This window comes from Malassezia pachydermatis (assembly GCF_001278385.1).
Source record: "Malassezia pachydermatis strain CBS 1879 chromosome Unknown scaffold5, whole genome shotgun sequence".
NCBI lineage: Eukaryota > Fungi > Basidiomycota > Malasseziomycetes > Malasseziales > Malasseziaceae > Malassezia > Malassezia pachydermatis.
The window spans coordinates 1-17,248 of record NW_017253142.1 but is presented as its reverse complement, the minus strand read 5'-3'; the positions used below and the strand labels follow the sequence as shown (position 1 = coordinate 17,248).

At 55.5% G+C, this 17,248-nt stretch overlaps 9 protein-coding genes across 9 annotated transcripts; 4 read left to right on the top strand and 5 right to left on the bottom strand.

Annotated features, from left to right (window-relative positions):
- Window positions 1-30: 30 nt before the first annotated feature.
- On the top strand, window positions 31-459 carry Malapachy_1746 (hypothetical protein; the record flags this gene model as incomplete). The annotated part of the gene is made up of 2 exons (XM_018136244.1): window positions 31-94; window positions 134-459. The coding sequence occupies 2 exons, from the start codon at window positions 31-33 to the stop codon at window positions 457-459; spliced, it is 390 nt and encodes a 129-aa protein (XP_017991306.1).
- A 171-nt stretch (window positions 460-630) lies between these two features.
- On the bottom strand, window positions 631-1,852 carry Malapachy_1711 (ribonuclease h2 subunit a; the record flags this gene model as incomplete). The annotated part of the gene is made up of 3 exons (XM_018136211.1): window positions 631-1,496; window positions 1,523-1,594; window positions 1,624-1,852. 3 exons carry the CDS (start codon window positions 1,850-1,852, stop codon window positions 631-633), a joined length of 1,167 nt encoding a protein of 388 aa, XP_017991376.1.
- Window positions 1,853-2,004: 152 nt separating this feature from the next.
- Malapachy_1736 (rrp6-exonuclease component of the nuclear exosome) lies at window positions 2,005-4,533 on the top strand (the record flags this gene model as incomplete). The annotated part of the gene is made up of 1 exon (XM_018136234.1): window positions 2,005-4,533. One exon carries the CDS (start codon window positions 2,005-2,007, stop codon window positions 4,531-4,533), a length of 2,529 nt encoding a protein of 842 aa, XP_017991432.1.
- Window positions 4,534-4,820: 287 nt separating this feature from the next.
- Window positions 4,821-7,103, bottom strand: Malapachy_1722 (glucan -beta-glucosidase precursor; the record flags this gene model as incomplete). Its single annotated transcript, XM_018136221.1, has 1 exon — window positions 4,821-7,103. The coding sequence occupies one exon, from the start codon at window positions 7,101-7,103 to the stop codon at window positions 4,821-4,823; it is 2,283 nt and encodes a 760-aa protein (XP_017991455.1).
- A 448-nt stretch (window positions 7,104-7,551) lies between these two features.
- On the bottom strand, window positions 7,552-8,830 carry Malapachy_1704 (dead-domain-containing protein; the record flags this gene model as incomplete). Its single annotated transcript, XM_018136204.1, has 4 exons — window positions 7,552-8,618; window positions 8,645-8,693; window positions 8,727-8,795; window positions 8,825-8,830. The coding sequence occupies 4 exons, from the start codon at window positions 8,828-8,830 to the stop codon at window positions 7,552-7,554; spliced, it is 1,191 nt and encodes a 396-aa protein (XP_017991368.1).
- Window positions 8,831-8,982: 152 nt separating this feature from the next.
- Malapachy_1715 (rna splicing factor prp9) lies at window positions 8,983-10,592 on the top strand (the record flags this gene model as incomplete). Its single annotated transcript, XM_018136214.1, has 2 exons — window positions 8,983-10,512; window positions 10,557-10,592. 2 exons carry the CDS (start codon window positions 8,983-8,985, stop codon window positions 10,590-10,592), a joined length of 1,566 nt encoding a protein of 521 aa, XP_017991379.1.
- Window positions 10,593-10,765: 173 nt separating this feature from the next.
- Malapachy_1737 (transcription regulator staf-5 like protein) lies at window positions 10,766-12,629 on the top strand (the record flags this gene model as incomplete). Its single annotated transcript, XM_018136235.1, has 3 exons — window positions 10,766-10,873; window positions 10,916-11,006; window positions 11,035-12,629. The coding sequence occupies 3 exons, from the start codon at window positions 10,766-10,768 to the stop codon at window positions 12,627-12,629; spliced, it is 1,794 nt and encodes a 597-aa protein (XP_017991506.1).
- A 167-nt stretch (window positions 12,630-12,796) lies between these two features.
- Window positions 12,797-14,383, bottom strand: Malapachy_1706 (metabolite transporter; the record flags this gene model as incomplete). The annotated part of the gene is made up of 1 exon (XM_018136206.1): window positions 12,797-14,383. One exon carries the CDS (start codon window positions 14,381-14,383, stop codon window positions 12,797-12,799), a length of 1,587 nt encoding a protein of 528 aa, XP_017991503.1.
- Window positions 14,384-15,424: 1,041 nt separating this feature from the next.
- Window positions 15,425-16,681, bottom strand: Malapachy_1727 (hypothetical protein; the record flags this gene model as incomplete). The annotated part of the gene is made up of 1 exon (XM_018136226.1): window positions 15,425-16,681. One exon carries the CDS (start codon window positions 16,679-16,681, stop codon window positions 15,425-15,427), a length of 1,257 nt encoding a protein of 418 aa, XP_017991320.1.
- Window positions 16,682-17,248: the final 567 nt, after the last annotated feature.

Below are 17,248 nucleotides of genomic sequence, written 5' to 3'. Positions count from 1 at the left end.
AAACCTACTAGAACGGCTTGGCTTACTGCTATGCGTTTTCTGTGTGTACTCTCTGTGTTGTTAGCGGGCGTAGCCGTGGTGTACGCATCACAAGGTACGTGGAGAAGGTAGTTGTTGTGACTAACATGACTAGCTGAGCCGACGCCAGGACTAGACAAGCGTCAGCAGGCTAACCAGAATGGCGCGATCGCTGGTGCCGCGCTGGGCGGTGGTGCGGGTGCGGCTCCGGCCACGACAGCCACGACTCCCGCGTCGATCTCTGGCTATACGCCGCCGCCTAGCTCAGACATCCCAAAACCGACCAACTTCTCGAGCGGGACCATCCTGTCGCCGAACGACATTGATGGCTACTCGGATGCTATCAAGTTTGCCGCCTCGTCGTCGTCGACAGTATCGGTGTCGATGACCTGGGTCACTGCTATCATGGCGCTGGTCATGAGCGGTGCACTTTTCTTGTAAGGCCTATGTTTGTACCTTCTCCTTTTTGTGGTATTGCAGTTCATTGCCTGCCATGCAAGGAATGACTTGTTACGGACCCCCTTCCCCACCTCATCGACCCTCCCTCCCTATCCCGATGTGTTTCCTATACTTAACATCCATTGATGCCTACGCGGACTATCGTTGCTACATTTATAAGAAATCGGTGGCGCTGCACGATGTGAGGGCCATACGATGCCAGGCCTCTGGACGTTGTTCTTGTAATGCTTTGCGATCGTGACGCATGACTTGTTGCATTTCGGAGCCGCCGGATGCCTCAGCAACAGCAGAGGTATCGGTGGCAGCTGTAGCGAAAGTTCGTGCAGTAGGTTTTCGTGTAAAGAATCCCTTCAATGTAGACTGTTTGGCCTCCTTGGCAGCCTCGTCGATCCAGTGGACTTTGTAGGCGCGCGTCGACGTAGGGTATGGCGTGCCGAAGAGCGAGGTGGCAGAAGGATCTTTGTGAGTGTACGGCTCCTCCAAGAGCGATTTGGCTGTCGCCCAGCTGAAACGCACAATGCCAGCCCAGCCAAAGATTGGATCAAGTGTCTCGCGCAGATAGCGAACGGTCTTGGGGTCGCCTGGGTATCCACTGCCCGTCTCCCACAACGTCGAAGCAGCATCCTCGTCCTCCTCCTCGCGCTTGCGCTTGCCTGCCTGCACAGCGCCATCGTAGGGCAATGTCGGCTCAGCGTACAGCCACCGGTCAATGCAGGCGTCGCGTGTGACTTTGGCGGCGATACTTGCGGCGCCGACAATGGGGTATGTAGCATCGGCCTTGCGCGCCACGGTCCACTCAATGTGGCCATGGCGTGGGAATGCACGCTGCAGCTTGGCTGCGTACGTCTTGGGATCGCCGACGGTATCGACAAAGATTTGGGTCACATCCACCCCAGAGTCCAAAACGCCTTGGATTAAGAGCACAGTCGCATCGAAGCTCTGCTCGTTGAGATTGTGTGGTTGTCGACGTAGCATGCCAGCAGATATATCCTGCGGTGCCATTACGCGGACAGCCCAGCCTGGTGTGAGCAGAATAGATACATACCCATGCGATGCTTTTCCTGGAGCAGCGCTTGCAGCAACACATCACGACGTTCAGCTGTGAGAGCCTTGGAGTCTAACGATAAGTAGATAGATTATACATACCAGCAAAGCCCACCTCGCGCAATGCCTCTTGTTCAGACAGCGGACAGTACGCGATGCCATAGACCAAGGGGCCCAAGACCGGTCCACGCCCTGCCTCGTCGACACCAAGCACACAAGGCACACGCTTCGATCCTGTGCCGCTAACACAGGCATCAGGGATGGGCGAGCGCCACGTATAGGAGACAGTGAGGGCATCAGAGCGAACCGACGGCACGTCGAACTCGTCCATCGCTCAAGACACGTCCGTCGTCGTCGTGGTACGCGTCGAGACGCGTAGTATGCAGGCGTTGGCGTGAGAGTTAGTCAGCAACGAGGCGAAAAAAAGGGCGACGTCGCCGTCGCTCGTTCGCTTGCTCGTGCGCGTCGTGGTGAGCCGTGCCTATGCCAGAGATGGAAAATCGGCTCCAAGCAGTGAGCGACGCGCTAGCGCCTGCTACGCGCACGGCAAGTCTGCTGCCAGGCGCGACGGACCTGGATTTCCACAGCTCAATTGATCCTGTGTTTAAAAAATCCTTGCGACGTGTCACGGAGGAGCTCGAGGCGTTGGTCGATCAGATGGCTGCGTGGGTCGACGCGGATGTCACTGGGGAGCGTGCCAAGATGGACGATATGCTTGTGCCTGCGCGGTTTGCGAGTACCGTGGGCGAGACGGTGGACCGTCTGCTGGAGCAGACAGATCTCTATTTGGATGAGTACAGCGGGCGGCGGCCGCTCCCATCGACGTCGAAAGGCGAGGCAAGTGGGGCCTCGTTGGCGGCGGCAGCGGCGGCGGCGGTGACACAAGACACTTTTCCCAAAGGCAAATTGCCGCGGCACATTCTCAATGCCCAAATCCCGCGTCCTCAAGATACATTCACGACGAAGCCGGACAATAGCGAGAGTGCGTCGTGGACACGACCGTTGCGCCTTGGCAAGCCCAATGCGCAAGTCCCGCTCGGCTGGAAAGACGATGCATGGGATGTGGCGCCGGATGCGCGTGTTGAGGGCCAGTATGGCGTAGAAGGCGACGCGCGTCTGAATCCGTACCACTATGAAATTCACAAAACGCCTGTGCCCAGCACGGCGCTGGAGAAGCCGCAGCCAACGGAGCCGAAGCCCTTAGACTTGGACGATCCTAGCTCGTCAGCGCCATGCCCATATGTGTGGGTCGATACAGAGGCGAAACTACGTGACCTGAAAGCGCACTTGGATGAAGAGCGTGTGCACGAGATCGCCATTGATTTGGAGCATCACAGTCTGCGGTCGTACGCAGGCATTGTATGCCTGATGCAGATCAGTACGCGATGGGCCGACTGGATTGTAGATACCCTCGTGGACGAAGTGCGTGAGCATGCGGAAATACTCAACACGGCGTTCACGCATCCTGACAAGGTCCTTATTCTCCATGGCGCTGATCATGATGTGCTGTGGCTGCAACGTGACTTGGGTCTGTACGTGACGAACCTCTTCGATACGTACCAAGCGTCGAAGCAATTGCAGCTCAGCACGCTGAGCTTGGCGTACCTGCTACTGCGGTACGTCGACTTTGAGGCGGACAAGCGATTCCAAACGGCCGATTGGCGTATTCGTCCCTTGCCGCGTGAGATGCTGTTTTATGCGCGGAGCGATACGCATTTTCTGCTGTATGTGTACGACCGTTTGCGATGCGAGCTACAGACGCAAGGCGGCGCGTACTCGATTCGCGAGGTGTTTGAGAAAAGCAAGGCGACTGCCACGAAGGTGTATGCGAAGGCACCATGGGACGCTACCGGCGAGTCACGCAGTGGATGGCGCTCGCTGTGGCACCGACTGGGCGGCGACTTGGCGCAGGCGTCACGGGATGCGCCACCGGGCGCACCGCTCGGTCGCGAAGAGCGGCTGGTGCGTCGCTTGCATCAATGGCGCGACCAAGTGGCACGCGAAGAAGATGAGAGCCCGGCGTATGTCCTGCCGCCACCTTCCTTGCTGAGTGTCGCACTTCGGCCGCCAGAGACCGTGCAAGAAGCCAGCGCGCGAGTGCCCAAGACATTGCAGCATGTGCGTTCGCGGCTGGCCGAGTTGGTCCATGTGATCAAGAACGAGCTCACCCTGCATCGGCATGAGGCGGAAGCGCGTGCGAATGCGGCGGGGGGCAGCATGGAGATCGCCGACGCTGAGGATGTAGGACAGGCCGTCGTGGTGCCAGCGTCGACCTCAACGACGCGGGCCGTGCCGGCGCCGGTGCCAGCAGCGGTACAGCATGGCCGATGGCTTCCGTCGGACCGCCTGCCATTGCAAACGGACGTGTGGCAGAGTGTCCCTTCGTCAGCGACGCCTACGTCGCAACTGCTGCGTGGACTTTCGACACAAGCTGCGCCGCGGAAACGTACGTCGCTCTTTGAGATGCCCAGCACGTCGAAAGCACCCCCGGCAGAGAGCACATTGCAGCGTATTCGCACCGAGTGCCTCCATTGGCTACATGGATGGCTGGGCTCATCGACAAACGAGCATACACCGACTACGGAGCCGACATGGGAGGCTCACAAGGCCCAGTCGTCGCCGGACGGCGCAGCGCCGGCGATAGACGACGCTCGTGCGCCTTCACGGAAGGACGGCGACGACGATGATGACGGCGACGGCGACGACGACGACCAGGAGACTGATCGCATAGTGCAAGTCAAGAAACAGGCGAAAGCGCCACGACCACCCGCCCAAGGGAAGCGGAAGCATCCGACGCCGGACGCCTTTGACTTTGAGAATGCCACATCCGTGCTCGATGCGCCACGGACAAGTGTAGCCAAGTCGCTCCTGCGTGCGTCGTCCTCGTCGCAGAGCAGGGCGCATATGATGGGCCCGTCGACCAAGAAAGCCAAACGCAAGAGCGATGCGCGGAGCGGCAATCGCAGTGGCACATTTGCGTCGTCGTCGTCGTCCCATCGGCATACCAAGTAGAAAGGAAATACATTGTCGAGACTATGGTCATACAGTACGAACAAAAGATAGACACAGTGAGTATGCATGTGGAGGAGCGGCGCCCACAGCACGGAAAAGGCTCCAGCGGTGGAGCAAGAAGCATTAGAGAGTATCGCAGGGTGGGGTGGGGGTGTTACATGCGCCTCACAGCCGACGTGAATATAGGGCAGACGTAGACGCGACCACACGGGATGGGAACACCAAGCCCGCTTCTCTTCCATGCATAGCGCAGAGTAGGAAGGCACGTATCTGATATCGCCATCTGCTTACCATTGCATACCCGGGTTGTCCCCGCACGCCGACGAGAGACTGTTGGTCCAGTTGACGACCGATGTCGAGTTATCGCGTCGTGGGAAGGTACCGATAGGGCTGTTCTGCTTCATCATATCCAGCATCGAGTACTTCTTGCCGATGATCTGCGACGGGCCCACCACAGGGTTCGCCGAGGCGTTCACACGGAAGTTGAAGAACATGGAGCCGGCCGACCAGCCAAACACTTTGACCTCCGTGTTGAGATACTGCGTCGTCCAGTCCGTGGTGTTTACGTTCGACACCGCCGAATACTCACCCATGAGCACAGGCACAGGGAACTGGCTCGTGCTCTGAGCGAACTTGCAGATGTTGTTGGTCATCACCGTCTGGTCCTCAGGCTCAGGCGTTTGGTACCAGGCAGGGTACGGATGATCGTCGAGAATGAACTCTGACGGATCTTGGTTCGAGGCGTACGATTGCCAGTAGTCGTACGGGTTGTTCAAAAACGCATGGTGCGCAATGAGCGGCAATTTGTACTTGCGCAGCGTCTGAAGACTCCAGTCATAGTAGTCCTTCAGCAGACTCATGTATGTGTCGTTCGTATACACCTTCGGCTCGTTCACCGTCGTCACACCGGCAATCACCGACTTCGCAGGGTGCCTGTCGACCCAGTCGAGCATGTTCGTCACGGCCTGGCGAGAAAAGTTCTGGTTCTCGGGCGTGTACCACATCGAGATCTGCTGGCTGTCCAGCTGCGTGTTGTTGTAGCCACTTGACTGATCGTTGTTCTGACTGCCCGGCATACCATGCATATCGATCAGGACGTACATGTTGCGCTTCCACGACCAGTACATCACATCCGAGAGCTTGTCCAGATGGGTGGCGTTGCGGTACGGCTCCTTGGTCAGCTCTGTCGAAAGGAACGGCCAGTAGCCAATCGGAATACGGATCATATTAATACCAGCCGACTGAATCGTATCCATGTCCGCCTCAGTGAACCATGTATCAAGAATGTAGTTCAGCTGATCGACCATCTTGTCACCCAGGTTCAGCGACATGTGGTACTCGTCCCACGCATCGTAGCCGCCCGCCTGGACCATCCAGTCCTCGTAAAGCCAGCGCTCCAGCATGAACAAACCACCGAGATTCGTACCGAACACTTTCTGTGTCTTGGACGTCCAGTCCCAACGCGGCAGCGGCTTCAGATTCTTGGCCTCCGAAGCCGCCTTCGAGTCCTGTGCGGCCATCGACGAAGACTGGGCGCCAGGCGAGTTCGACTTGGCGCCAGGCGATGCCAAGTTGTTTTTGTCACTGCTGCCATTGTTCAGACCCACACCGAGACCCACACCCAGCGCAATGGCCAAAATCACAATGATAGCAATCACCGCCAGAATCCAACGCCACCAGCGCTGCAGGAAGCTAGGCTGACGGGGTGCGGGAGGCGGCACAGAGCTCGGATCGTCTTGCATGTTCATAACATGCGACATGATCGGCACAGGCCCCGACTCCAGATCGTCGGACGCCACAGGCGGCGCCATACCCGGTGCCGTGACGGGCTGTGACCCCGCAGGCGGAATAGACGACTGCGACACGAATACAGGCTCAGCGCTGGGATGAGACGGAGCAGTGGCAGCCCCCGCTGCAGCAGTGGCGCCTGCCGCCCCCCCTGCCGCCGCACTACGAGGGATGGACGACGAAGAGCTCGACGCTGTAGGGCGCGCAGCGCGGATGGTAGTCGTGCCGGCCGGTGGCGGCGGCGCCGTTTGCACGGTTGCAGCAGAGCCTGCGACCGGCGCCGTCGTATGGATGGTCGGCTGCGTGGCGGGGGACTTGACCGTGTGGATCGTCGGCTGTGTCGTGCCGTCTTTAAACACTTCTTCCTGCGTAGTGCCGAGCGACGACATAGGAATTGTCGTCGTGGTAGGCGGTGCGAGATCTGCGTCATGGTACTCACTCCCCTGCGGTGTAGCTGCGTCAAAGAAACGGGCCGAGGCGAAACTCTCCGCATCGCTGTTTTCGACCGTGTGTCCATTCGATGAGGGGTTGGGCGACTCGCTGCGGTACGCATCAAGGTAGGGGCCCTGGCGCTGGCGGCCGGCAATGGAGTGGCCATACGCCCAGCGAGGCGGCGCCACACCAGGACGGCCGGCGACCTCACCTACCTTGTATGACACGGTCGAGGCATGGGCCGTCGAGGCGGTGGCAAACGACGATGGCCGGCTGTCCTCGTGCGCCGACTCGGAGGGAGGGGCAGGGGCAGTCTGCCCTCCCTGCCGGAAGGGATTCGTCGAGGCCATGGTAGGGAGCAGACGATAGTCGGCAAGCGAATCGCGCTAGGACGGACTCCTCGGACTCTAAACACTATGGGCCGCCCGTCTAGGCTTCAGCGACTGAGAATCTTCGCCTGGTGCCTGTAAATAAAATACGCAGACTGGCTATATCAGCCCATGTGCTGCATTTTTAGGTCCGCCAAGGCACAGGTGGGACCGGCAACCAATCCGTGACGGGGTGTAGAAAATGAATCGACCAGTCAAATCAGCCCGCCACGACATGACATTTGATAGGAGGCAAAGTGACTGCGTTTTTCTTTGCTTGGTCAGCATTGGCATAAGCCAAGAACTGGCCCTGGCCCAAAATAGAAGGGTGCGTCCAGGCACAATCGGCTAGAGACTATGTCATCGCGCATAAACCCGAGGACATGGCCGTGCGAAGGTGGCAGAGCGGCCAGGTTGGATCGCCTACAGACTACATGAGGTCATCAATCTTCATCGGCATCTCGTCGATTTGCGTGCTGTAGTATTGCTCAATGTCGCGCAGGACCTTTACGTCATCATTCGTCACAAAGTTGATCGCGACACCCTTACGGCCAAAGCGGCCTGAGCGGCCAATACGATGGATGTAGTTTTCACGGTTCGTCGGCAGATCGTAGTTGATGACCAGCGACACGTTCTGCACGTCAATGCCACGTGCCCATACATCCGTCGTGATGAGCACACGACTACTGCCCTGACGGAACTCGTTCATAATCGCATCACGCTCTTTCTGTTGCATCTCGCCATGCATGCTGCTCACTTGGAAATTGTTCTCGCGCATACGCTCCGTCAGCCAGTCGACCTTCCTGCGTGTATTGCAGAAAATCACCGCCTGCGTGATTGTCAGCGTATCGTACAGGTCGCACAGCGTATCAAACTTCCAGTCCTCCTTCTCCACAGCGACGAAAAACTGCTTGATACCCTCTAACGTCAGCTCATCACGCTTCACAAGAATCCGCACTGGGTCCGTCATAAACTTGGTCGTCATCTCCAGCACATCATGCGGAAGCGTGGCAGAGACAAGCACAACTTGCGTCGCTGGTGGCAGGTAGCGGTAAATATCGTAGATTTGGTCCTTGAAGCCCATGTTCAGCAACTCATCGGCCTCGTCAAGAATCAGCATCTTGATGTTCTTCGTCCGCAAATGACGCCGGCGGATCATATCAAATACACGTCCAGGTGTGCCTGACACAATGTGCTGCCCATACTCGAGCTTGCGAATATCCTCGCCGACCGACGTACCGCCAATGCACGCATGGCATTGCACATTCATATAGTCGCCAAGCGCCAGCACGACACTCTGGATCTGCGTCGCTAACTCACGTGTCGGACTCAGCACTAGTGCCTGTGCCTCTCGCAAGCTTGTATCAATCGTCTGCAGCATCGAGATGGAGAACGTGGCCGTCTTACCAGTACCCGACTGCGCCTGCGCAATCACGTCACGGCCACGGAGAATCGGCAAGATCGCACGCTGCTGGATCGCCGAGGGCTTTTCAAAGTCTGGGTGAGTGATCGTGGGCACGTACTGTATGCATAAATGCCGCGCAGCAGATCTTCCTTAAGTCCCAGCGAGTCCTGTCACACGTAAGTCTCGACGCAGGCACGTACAAAAGTGGGGGCCACTGTAATCTCCTCGCTGCTTTCGAACACGAGGTTCGCACTGGTAGAGTGCACGCCCTGCTGGTTAGCTAGACAGCCATACATACCGCCATAGTAGTTGCACTTCCCTGTCGAGGCGGATGGGCGTGCGTCGCTGCGCCGCGGCAGACGAGAAAATGGGCACGTGGCATTCACGCGTACGAAAGGCGAGGGGCTTTTCCTCCACCCACTTGGTTCGTCCTTGTCGTCTCACGCGTGCCGCAGGATGGCGGATACCTCGGTCTATGAGAGCGCGCGCATGACGCATGAAGAGATCGAGCAGTACGAAGATGCTCTGGTAGACACGCTCAACAATCCGCCGAAGTCTTCCTCGCACCGCTTGCATATGCAGTGGCAACTGGCGACGTCGTCGTTACTTGACCAGATCGTAAGTCGGTACCAATCGTTGAGCGATATGTACCAAGATGTCAACGGTGATCGCGCGCATGAATGGGACGTCTTGGCTCGTAAGGATGATACGGACCCGGAGAACGGCCCTTTTGCCGAGTTTTACGAACGCCTTGAGCATTTGCAGGCGTATTTCCGCAAGTACCCTGAACGTGCGATTTCGCTGGAAACCAGCGCAACGCCCTCGATTTTGGGCACCTACGATGCATCACTCTTTGATATGACGTCGATGGAGCGCGACTTTAGTGGTGAAGAAATGGGCGGTCGTTTCCTGGACTTGTACGTGCAGTACGAGATGTATATCAATTTGAAGGGCGTCACGCGCCTTAGCTACTTGGACTATGTGGGTCAGCTAGACAACATGGTAGGCGAGGCATCAAATGTGCCGGCAGCCACACGACGAACAGAGACGTACCGCAAGTACCTCGCAAGCCTGTGTCAATACTTATCGACGTTCCTTCACAAGACACGTCCGCTGGAGGACATGGATATCGTGGAAAGTCAAGTGCTCGAGCAGTTTGAGGTACAGTGGGATCAAGGCGCTGTTCCCGGCTGGGAATCGAAAGAAGCCGTGCTCTTTGGCACGACAAGCGACGCGGCTGAAGGGCAGGGAATTTGGTGCGACGCATGCCAGCGCTTCTATGCAAAGCAGACAGTGTACGATGCGCATCTGACATCGAACAAACATGTAAAAGCTGCTGATCGCATGCAGAAGGGCGAGACGGTGGCTAAGCCCAAGCCACGAGAGCAAGATACCGAGCTGGAAAAGACGAAACGCGCTATGAAGGCCAAACTGATAGCACGAGATGAGGTGCTAGTACAGGCACTAGCCAAAGAGCTGAGCTCTGTGCGCGACGATACGCGCTCGAACGTAGAGCGCAAGGCAGCCCTAACAGATCGTGAGCGTGAAGAAGAAGCAGAGGCACTGGATGCCGAGATGGAAGAGGCGATGGAGACGGGCGGTCTTGGCTACGAAGAGGAGGGTGAGGATGGCGCAGGTGGTGGTGGTGCAAGCGAAAAGATCTACAACCCACTCAAGCTGCCGATGGGCTGGGACGGTAAGCCTATTCCCTTCTGGATGTACAAACTGCATGGTTTGCGGGTGGAGTACAAGTGTGAGATCTGCTCGGACCACGTGTACAAAGGCCGCAAAGTCTTTGAGAAGCATTTCCAGGAATCACGCCATGCATTTGGTATGCGCGCGCTGGGCCTGCCGAACTCCATTCAGTTCCGAGGTGTGACACGTATTCAGGACGCATTTGCCCTCGCAGAGAAGCTGAAGCAGCAAAAGCGGGTGGAGACCGTGGATGAGGATGATACGATCGAGGTGGAAGACGAGCAAGGCAACGTACGTATCCTCGCATACTCACATGACAGGCATATACCCGAAAGACCTACGACCTGCTCAAACGCCAGGGTCTCTTGTAGTTCGTCGTGCCTTGCCTGCGCGGCGGCGCGCGGCCGTGTTCCATATCGCGTACATAATCATTACATGAGTGCATCGACCTCCACACCAGTGGCCGTCGTGCGTGCGCCACGCTGTGGGTCTTGGCCACCGATCGCGGCATCGCGAGAGGGACCGCGTATCCAGACGTAGCAATATGGGGGGGTATGCGCCTCAGAGTGACGCCAAGCTGTCAGACGCAGAGGGTTCTTTGGGTACGGGTGCACGGCAAAGCAACAAGAAGCGTGGGCAGAGCTTGAATCATGTACGTGACATCGTGCGAGGAAGGGGCTAACACGTTCTCCAGCTTCTGGCCTTTACGTTGCCGCCACGCGCGCCACCTGTAGCGCCACGTCGCTCAAGACGTACAGAGGGGTTCAAACCGTTCAACCGTGAGCGTATGTATAGCACGTACTGACAGCCCAGGCTATGTCAATGCGCAGTACCGATTTGTGCTGAAGCCCACCTTCGACGGACGACGCTCGCTAAGCGATACAGACATGCCGATCCCCTGGCAGGAAATTGTGCAGGTACTTGTTCCTTCGTCGGTCGACGGGATGAAGGGGGAGCATCATGCATGGGAATCGACGCAGGCGACCACATGCCCGATCTGTCTCTCGCCACCCACCGCGCCTCGTATGACGCGATGTGGACACGTATTTTGCTACGCATGCATTTTACACTACCTGATTGTGTCTGAGAATGGATCAGGTGGGCGTGGCGCGATGCGGCACGCGAAGCGGTGCCCGATTTGCTGGGACGACGTCCTGGCAAAGGACCTGAAAGCCGTGCATTGGATTGACGCCAGGCACACGGGCGAGTCGCATATGGCTGCCTTTCTTGCCGCACGGCAGGCAGAGGGCGCTCGTACGATGAACGACTCCGACAAGGCGAGTGTCCTGACCTTACGACTGATGGAGCGACCTCACGACGCTGTGGTCGCATTGCCGCGCTCTGCGCATTGGCCAGCACCGATTGGCCGTGGCTTGCTATGCACGCAGCCCGATGCCTCGACGTATGCCCGCTTTGTGCTAGCTACGCCGTCGTTTGTTGTGGCATCCTTGCAAGCGGATCTTGCTTGTGTACAAGCGGCTATGAGTGCCTCGCACGATACGGATGAACTGAGCCGCGAATTCTTGCGTGTGGCGCAAGAAGAGCTGCTTGCACAATTGGATGTGGCACGGGCCATGCCGATGCCGCCTACATCGCCATCGTCGCAGGCGCCAAGTCCTGGCTCGTACTTGTACTACCAGGCCGCGTCGGGCCAGCCCATGTTTTTGCATCCTATCGACATCAAAGTGCTGCATGCGCACTTTGGTGCGTACACGTCGTTCCCGGATACCCTGCTTGTCGTCGCACAGCATGCGGAAGAAGGCACCGTCGACGAGGCGCTGCGCAAAAAGTGCAAGTACCTTGCCCACTTGCCGATGTCCTCCGACGTCACGTTCGTTGAAGTGGACTGGCCGCGTACGACTTCGTTGTTGTCCGGCATTCAGGACGAAGTGACATGGACACCATGGGGCGATATGCTGAAGAAGCGCTGGCAGCAGCGAAAGGACAAGGCGCAGCGGGAGGAAAAGGCCCGAAAACGTGCGGAAAAAGAGGCAAAGGCATCGACATCAGCTTCGACGCAGGCAACGCGTACCACAGAGGACAACGTACTGGATGACACGCATATGTCATTCCGCGAGGCAGCGATGATCGGGGCAGAGATGTACTTCCCGATCCATCCTGGCATCGGCGTCGATGAAGCTGAGGCATTCCCACGCATACCTGCGCCGCCGCCAGCGCCTAGCGGGCCTGCCGCGGCCCAGCCAAAGACGGTATGGGGCACACCTGCCGCGGCTTCTGTGCATGCGTCGACGTCGCAAGACGTACACCACATGGACGAGGCGTGGAATGCCCTTGAGGCACAGACGCAAAGTACAGACGAAGCGGATCGTGCTCAGCAGCGTACATCCTCGCGGGCCAAGCGCAAACCGAAGCTGATCCTCACAGGTGGTGGCCGTGGTGCCTTGTGAGACTTTCTTCTAGATACCCATTCGTAGACACGCATGGAATACAGACAATGCAGTGCTATACAATCGCAGACTATGTAGATATTTTTTTGAGGTAGTCGGCGCTATTATGTGGTACATTCCCATTTCGACCTAGCCAGGAAAACAGTGTATAAATAATGGTGGCTGCCTTACTGCGTCGCGAGGTACTTCTCCTCGACCATCTTCTCGCCGAAGGTGGGGTGCTGGTTGACGTAGGTCTGGTCGCTCGTGTTGGAGTCGACCTTACCGATCTTGCTCATGTCAAAGCCATTCTCTTCAAGGAAGCGACGGAACTCTTCGTCTTCTTGTTTTTGAATGTCGGCCGGGCGCTCTTTGATTAAGAACGCAGTGATGAGAAAAGAGACGCAGCCGAGCGATGCGCCGAGATAGAAGGGAGCAGTGTAGTAAAGGTCACTGGTACTGTTGCCATCGGCATCCGTCCAGTGATTCTGAAGCGCTGTAATGGCATAGCCACCACCAAAGGCGCCTATCTTGCCGATCGCCGCAGCGATACCATAGAACTGACCCTTTACGGATGTGGCGCACGATTTAGATGCAAGCAGGCCAAGGTTATCACCAGGACCGAATTCACCGAAGGTAAGGAAAAGACCATAGACGACACAGAAAGCAGCGATGTGCGCCTTGAGTCGCTCGAATAGACCGGACATGATGTACCCTATAACAATTTGCAGGGACAGTCCAATCATGAGACATTTCTTAGGACCAATAGTGTCGACAAGCATGGCGCCTATAAAGGAGCCTGGGATGTAGAAGCAATTGATTACAACAGCCCATCCGAGAGACACCCATTGTGGTGGGTTTGGGCCGATAATCTCAGTGACAATTAGAGAAGAGTAAATGCCAAACGGATATGCGATGAAGTCGTAGATGAACCAGACAATGGAGATCGTCAGGAGGCGGAACCAATATTTCTTCAAAACAAGACGATAGGGAATCAGGGTCGGTGGGATCATGTTCGTAGTGTATAGCTTCGGCTGCTTGATTAGGAATCGGAATGGAAGTACGAGCAAGCAGGGTACGACGCCAAGACCCAGCGTAAGACGCCAGATAAGACGGTTGTGGTTCTCTGTGCAGATCCATGTCAGTACGAGGGGGACAAAGGCCGCAGCAACGAAGCCGAGATCAATCATGAAATTGGTCGCCAAGATGAAGGGGCCGTGCTGGAAGCGCCGTGGCATCTCTTCTGTCTGCTCCGCTGCTGCAACAGACCCCGTCGGGTACTCGGCGCCGATACCGATACCACTGAAGAACCGCCATGCAATCAGCATCTGCACCATCTGGTAAGCATTGCCGTGGTAGTAAGCTCCGGCAGAGAGAGCCGTAAATACGAGAATAATCAGACAAGAGACGATCATACCAGACTTGCGGCCAACCGCATCCGAGTAGTAACCGAAAACTAGCATGCCAATGACAGTGCCTGCGAACCCGATAGCACTAAGGTTCTCTTTCTGTGTAGAAGTCACAACCGAAGATCCATATATTTTTTTAAGGAGCGTGATCACAGTACCAATCGAGGCATTGTTGTAACCGTCCATGAACAGTGCAGCACCGCATGCAAACACAGTACCGAATTGGCTCAGGACATTACGCTTGCGTTCAACTTGGCCTTCTTCATGCACATGGGGCTCGTTCGTATGGTTCACAGTCCCATTCGCAAATTGCCCATCATGGTACGACGCAAGCTGGCCGTCCTGGTACACAGTTTGGTCGGCCATGGTGTAGGAGGGATGGCGTCTATTTCTTCGTACACGACGTTCATTTTATCTTCTGCGTATCGATGCTCAGTCCACAGGCTGCATTGTGCTACAGGTGGTGCATCGCACGTGTGCGTGACCCAGTATTTAATATCGAAGGCTGTACGCACCTTTTCCATCTCGTGATTTGCTGGAATTGCGCCTGTGCGCATGCATCTGCGCATCACCGCTTGGGGATGTGCATCTGAAAAAGATTCGCTCCCGGTTGAAAAATAGGTAAAAAGAGGTAAAAATTTGGTTGGCTACCTTAGATTGCGGCCAAGCGACTGATGGACGCACATATTATAGACTTGTGCGAAAAGAGGGCTTCTACTTTTTATAAAGGCCCTTGGCGTGCTGTTGTAAACCACGTTCACGTGCCCGCGTGCGATGTGGCGGGGCCTGGCCGTGCTTATCGCCCCAATCTGAGAGAGACGAGTCTCCTAGAATAGATCGTGGTGACTACTTTGCGCCTTATAGGGAGGTGTAGTGATGAGCCAGTTAGCTATGAAAAGCGCGTGAGTAGAGTGAGCATGAAAGAGGTCACTGAGCCGGTGCATAGTTCTGCCAGGCGGGCTGAATTCACTTCCCGGCTCTTCCGCACCTTGGAAGAAGCCACCCTTTTTGCTAGTCACTGCAAGCAAAAAAAGGCCAAATTCAGATGTGGAGAAAATCGGGTGCCTGACTGCTGGCACCCCCCATGTAAAGTCATCCTCGTAGAAGCACCATTGTCAGCATTCTGCCGCGGAAAGAAGCAAGGAAATACACTGACAAATACACAGACACCATACCAACACGCACTCTCTTCGAATCAAGATGCTTTGGCACGACACTAGCAGAATGTGAGATGGTCCAATGCCACGTGGAGCGAGCACTCCCCCACGTGGCAGCATTCACGTCTCTTCTCAGCGTATACCGCGCGACTGCCGTGCGTTCCAACAAAATGGCAAGAACAACAAAAAATAACGTCTATACCGTAACACTATGAACAAAGAACTTGGACTAACTAATGATGTAGAATAACTACTCAATGAAAATACGGTTGATACTAACATCCGCCGCAATTGTTGGATAATCTTGGTGTGAAAGGCCCTCCAAGTAGTCAGCGTGGTGTGACGAAGGGAAAGATCCACCATTCACAGACTCCAAATGTTCAATATAGTACGCGGACCGCTCCAAACGGTTATGCCCCTGGGCCATAGAGTCACATGCATACGACGATACACCGTTGTCATCCAGTCCAAGTGCGTACGTCACACTGCGTGCCAAATATGCACTGCGAATCTGATCCGCACTCTTGCCACCTGCATAGGCTGGTAGCGTATCAGTCTTGTCAATGCCATTGGGGAAGTCGTCATAAGAAGCACAGTCGTCCGTAGACAGAGGACGCTTGCTGTTCAGATAAACGTAGGTACCAGGGTTTCCGATCCAGAACTTGAGCTTGTCGTCATGGCTGCTGCCCTTGATAGCAGCATAGCGCATCACGGCCTGCGCACCAAGCGAATGGCCAGCCACTACTACTGTCTCAATACCGGGATACTCTCCAAGAATCTTGCTGATGAACATATCCATCAACTTGAAAGAGCTAATGGACAGATCACCCGGACCATGCGTCATTCCAGCAACGCTCCAGCCTCCATCCTTGTAATACAGCCAGTCATCCTTCACCGCACCCGTCTCCTTATCCTTTTGATTCAACACCATCAGTGACGCAATCAGCACAGTACCATCCTCAACACCATGCTTGTCCTTCGCAATGTTGTACGCATTGCCAAACATGTTGATATAGTTCCAAGAGTCGCGGTAATAACCGGGGACGACAAGCACAGCTCGCTTGACCTTACCCGCGTTGAGACCTTTGTTGATGTAATATGGCTGTGTTCCGTTACGACCATGCTTGTCTTTCACTTCCCATTCTTTGCGCTCAAACATATAGAAGTCCTTGGGAACGTTGCTGAAGGACTCGCCATCAACCAGGTTTGCACTGGGACTCTGCTGAAATTCAACGCCCTTCGCCCATGGCACTTGCTTGGCGTCAGCATTGCCACTGATGTTCGCGTACTTGTTCCACGTGCCATCGTCAGTCTTATCAATATCTTTAATTTGCAAGACCATCTTCGCTGCAGCAACAGGGTCAGATTTAGCAGTCTCTACGATCTGTGCCTGCTTGGGCTTAGAGGCTTGACGCTTTTCGAACAAAGCCTGGTCACCTGCATCAGCAGCGTTGACAGTGACAATACACAACAGGGCAGCCAAGGTCAATGAGAATAGCAATCGCATGTTGAAATGACGAAGTAAACCAGGTGATTAATTGAAGACATCTTCATCTGTTTACGCTGGTCGCCCATTTCACAAATCGGCGTACATATTCACCGCGATGGGAACCAAGGACCAATAACCATTATGGCCAATAATATTCGCAAACGAGGGAGATATGGACATTTCGTGGCACATCTGCCAAACCCATCTACGAATCAAGAAGGAAAGGCGAGCCAGTGTGAAATCGTACCTGTCAACTGAGATCGATGCATATGGCTGATTGGGGAATGTAGCCTTCATGCATGTAAAGTGAGAAACTTTGAAAAGTCAACAAATAAAAATTGGTTGTGTGACCATAGTGGAGTACAAAGAATCCCCGAAAGGGGGTTCGAAGAAGATAAGGGTCGAAATGTGGAGGTTCTTCGAACTAGGAACATCGTCTGAGACTTAAGAGATCCCAATGTTCATAGATTAAAAAAAAATGTGACTGCCGTGGATGTCTCAGTTAACACAACACAACCATAATTACCAATTATGCTACAAAGAGCAAATGTAAGCTTAATATAACCAAGTACGCATGCACAGCGA